Here is a 2,527-nt window from a genome sequence, read left to right on the forward strand (position 1 = left end):
AAAGTTTAGAGAGCTCTTACCCCTGCTGGCGACAAAGGGACTCTCACTCAGAGTAAAAGGCAGACTGTATGACGCATGTGTACGAACAGCCATGCTACATGGCAGTGAAACATGGGCTGTGGCTGCTGAGGACATGCGTAGGCTCGCAAGGAATGAAGCCAGTATGCTCCGCTGGATGTGTAATGTCAGTGTGCATACCCGTCAGAGTGTAAGTATCTTGAGAGAAAAGCTGAACATAAGAAGCATCAGTTGTGGTGTGCAAGAGAGACGATTGCGCTGGTATGGACATGTGGTGAGAATGGATGAGGATAGCTGCGTGAAAAAGTTGAGGGAACCTGTGGTACAGGTAGGCCCAGGAAGACCTGGGCTGAGGTGGTGAGGCAAGACCTTCGAACATTGGGCCTCACCAAGGCGATGACTACTGACCGAGACCTTTGGAAATGTGCTGTGCATGAGAAGACCCGGCAAGCCAAGTGAGATCGTTGCCAGTGCCCCTGGACTGGCTCTTGTGCGGGTGGCACATAAAATACACCATTTTGAGCATGGCCGTTGCCAGTACCGCCTGACTGGCCCTCATGCGGGTGACACGTGAAAGCACCCACTACACTCTCTGAGTGGTTGGCGTTAGGAAGGGCATCCAGCTGTAGAAACTCTGCCATATCAGATTGGAGCCTGGTGTTGCCATCCGGTTTCACCAGTCCTCAGTCAAATCGTCCAACCCATGCTAGCATGGCAAGTGGATGTTAAACGATGATGATGATGATGATGATGAAATAAATGTTCAATAACAAAACATTGAAAATGTCCAGTACACAAAAGAACACCTGTCTGTCACAGGAAACACAATAGAGAATGTCAAATGTAAATAGTCTTTGCAAGTTTCTTGGGCCAGTGAACAGTTTGACCAGTCCTGGTGACATAGGGTCTGCTCAAGGCAGGTTGCAACGACGAAGATGGTGTTGTCGGTGCTGGTGTTGTCAAAAGTACATGTGTAGGTGATGGTGTTGTCAAAGGTGCATGTGTAGGTGATGGTGTTGTCAAAGGTGCATGTGTAGGTTCAAAGGTGGGCGTGGCATTGGTGTTATCAAAAGATGTGGACACCTCAAAATGTGCTCTTTTAAGCCAATCTACAGAGACAGTCTCTGTACGACCATTCATATCAATCGTAAAAACTTTGGGTGTGCGAGAAAGCACATGAAAGGGTCCTTTATAAGGAGAAACAAGAGGTCCCTTGATAGAGTCATCCCGAACAAAAACATGTGACCAAGAGTCAATATCTGATGGAACATTAGAGGGTGGAGATTGGTCCTGGGAACCCATGGGTAGAAGATTAGAAAAATAGGTGCGAAGTCTTGCGACATACGACGCTGGATCATGATGCTGTGAAGTGTCTGGCACCGACATCGTACCAGGCAATGCTAGTGTGGTACCATACAGCAGCTCTGCAGAGGAGAAACCCAGGTCTGTCTTGACAGCAGTACAACAGCCAAGAAGCACAATTAACAGAAATTCAGTCCAAGACTGTGGATCTGGAGAGGCACGTAGAGCGGCCTTGAGCTGTCTATGAAACCGTTTGACCATCCCCTTGGAAGCTGGATGGTAACTGGTCATGCAAATGTGATGCACACCCAGAATTCATGACAATTTACGGAATAAAGAAGCTTCAAACTGGCGTCCGCGATCAGTAGTTAATCTGGACAGAACTCCAAAGCGGGAAATCCAGTTAGAAACAAAAGCTTGGGCAACAGATTCAGCAGAAATGTCTGCTATTGGAATGGCTTCTGGCCAGCAGGAGAAACGGTCAACACAGGTCAAGATATAAGAGAACCTGCGACTGACAGGCCATGGTCCAACCAGATCAATGTGGACATGGCGAAAACGGGCCTCTAGAGGAGAAAACTGTTCAAGCGGAGCACAAACATGCAGTTGGACATTGGAACATTGGCATTTGGAACAAGTACGTGTCCAAGAAGTAACTGTGCGATGCATATTTGGTCAGAAAAACGAGTAGTGATAAGCTTAAGTGTAGCATCGATGCCCGGATGCAGCAAGGAGTGCAGGGCCTCAAACACTGAGCGTTGGTGATTCTCAGGCACAAGTGGCCTGGGAGAACTGGTAGAGGTATCACAAAGAATAGTGCCTTCAGCTGACGGAAGCGGAAGATAGGCAAATTGGCAACAGGAGAACTTGGGCGAAGTTAAATCTAACTTCGCCAAGGCTGGTTGGTCATGCGAAATGTCAGTCAAATCAATTGCAGCAGGAGATGAAAGAGAACAGACTGGAAGGTGAGAAAGCACGTCAGCAGGAACGTTCTCTTTCCCAGGTATGTGACAAATGTCACTGGTAAACTGTGAAATAAAATCATAGTGACGGAAAGCACGAGGCGAGAGTTTGTCCATCTTAGACGATAGGGCAAACGTAAGAGGCTTGTGATCAGTATAGATCATAAAATCTCGACTTTTGAGTTGATGTTGAAAATGATGAACTGATGTGTAGATCGCCAAGAGTTTGTGATGAAAGGTGCTGT

At 47.3% G+C, this 2,527-nt stretch overlaps 1 protein-coding gene across 1 annotated transcript; it reads right to left on the reverse strand.

The window, feature by feature from the left end:
• Positions 1-855: 855 nt before the first annotated feature.
• On the reverse strand, positions 856-1,611 carry LOC106878002 (uncharacterized). The gene has a single exon (XM_014927080.1). The coding sequence runs from the start codon at positions 1,609-1,611 to the stop codon at positions 856-858; it is 756 nt and encodes a 251-aa protein (XP_014782566.1).
• Between the last annotated feature and the right edge of the window lie 916 nt (positions 1,612-2,527).

The sequence above is a fragment of the Octopus bimaculoides genome, chromosome 7 (genome assembly GCF_001194135.2).
Source record: "Octopus bimaculoides isolate UCB-OBI-ISO-001 chromosome 7, ASM119413v2, whole genome shotgun sequence".
NCBI lineage: Eukaryota > Metazoa > Mollusca > Cephalopoda > Octopoda > Octopodidae > Octopus > Octopus bimaculoides.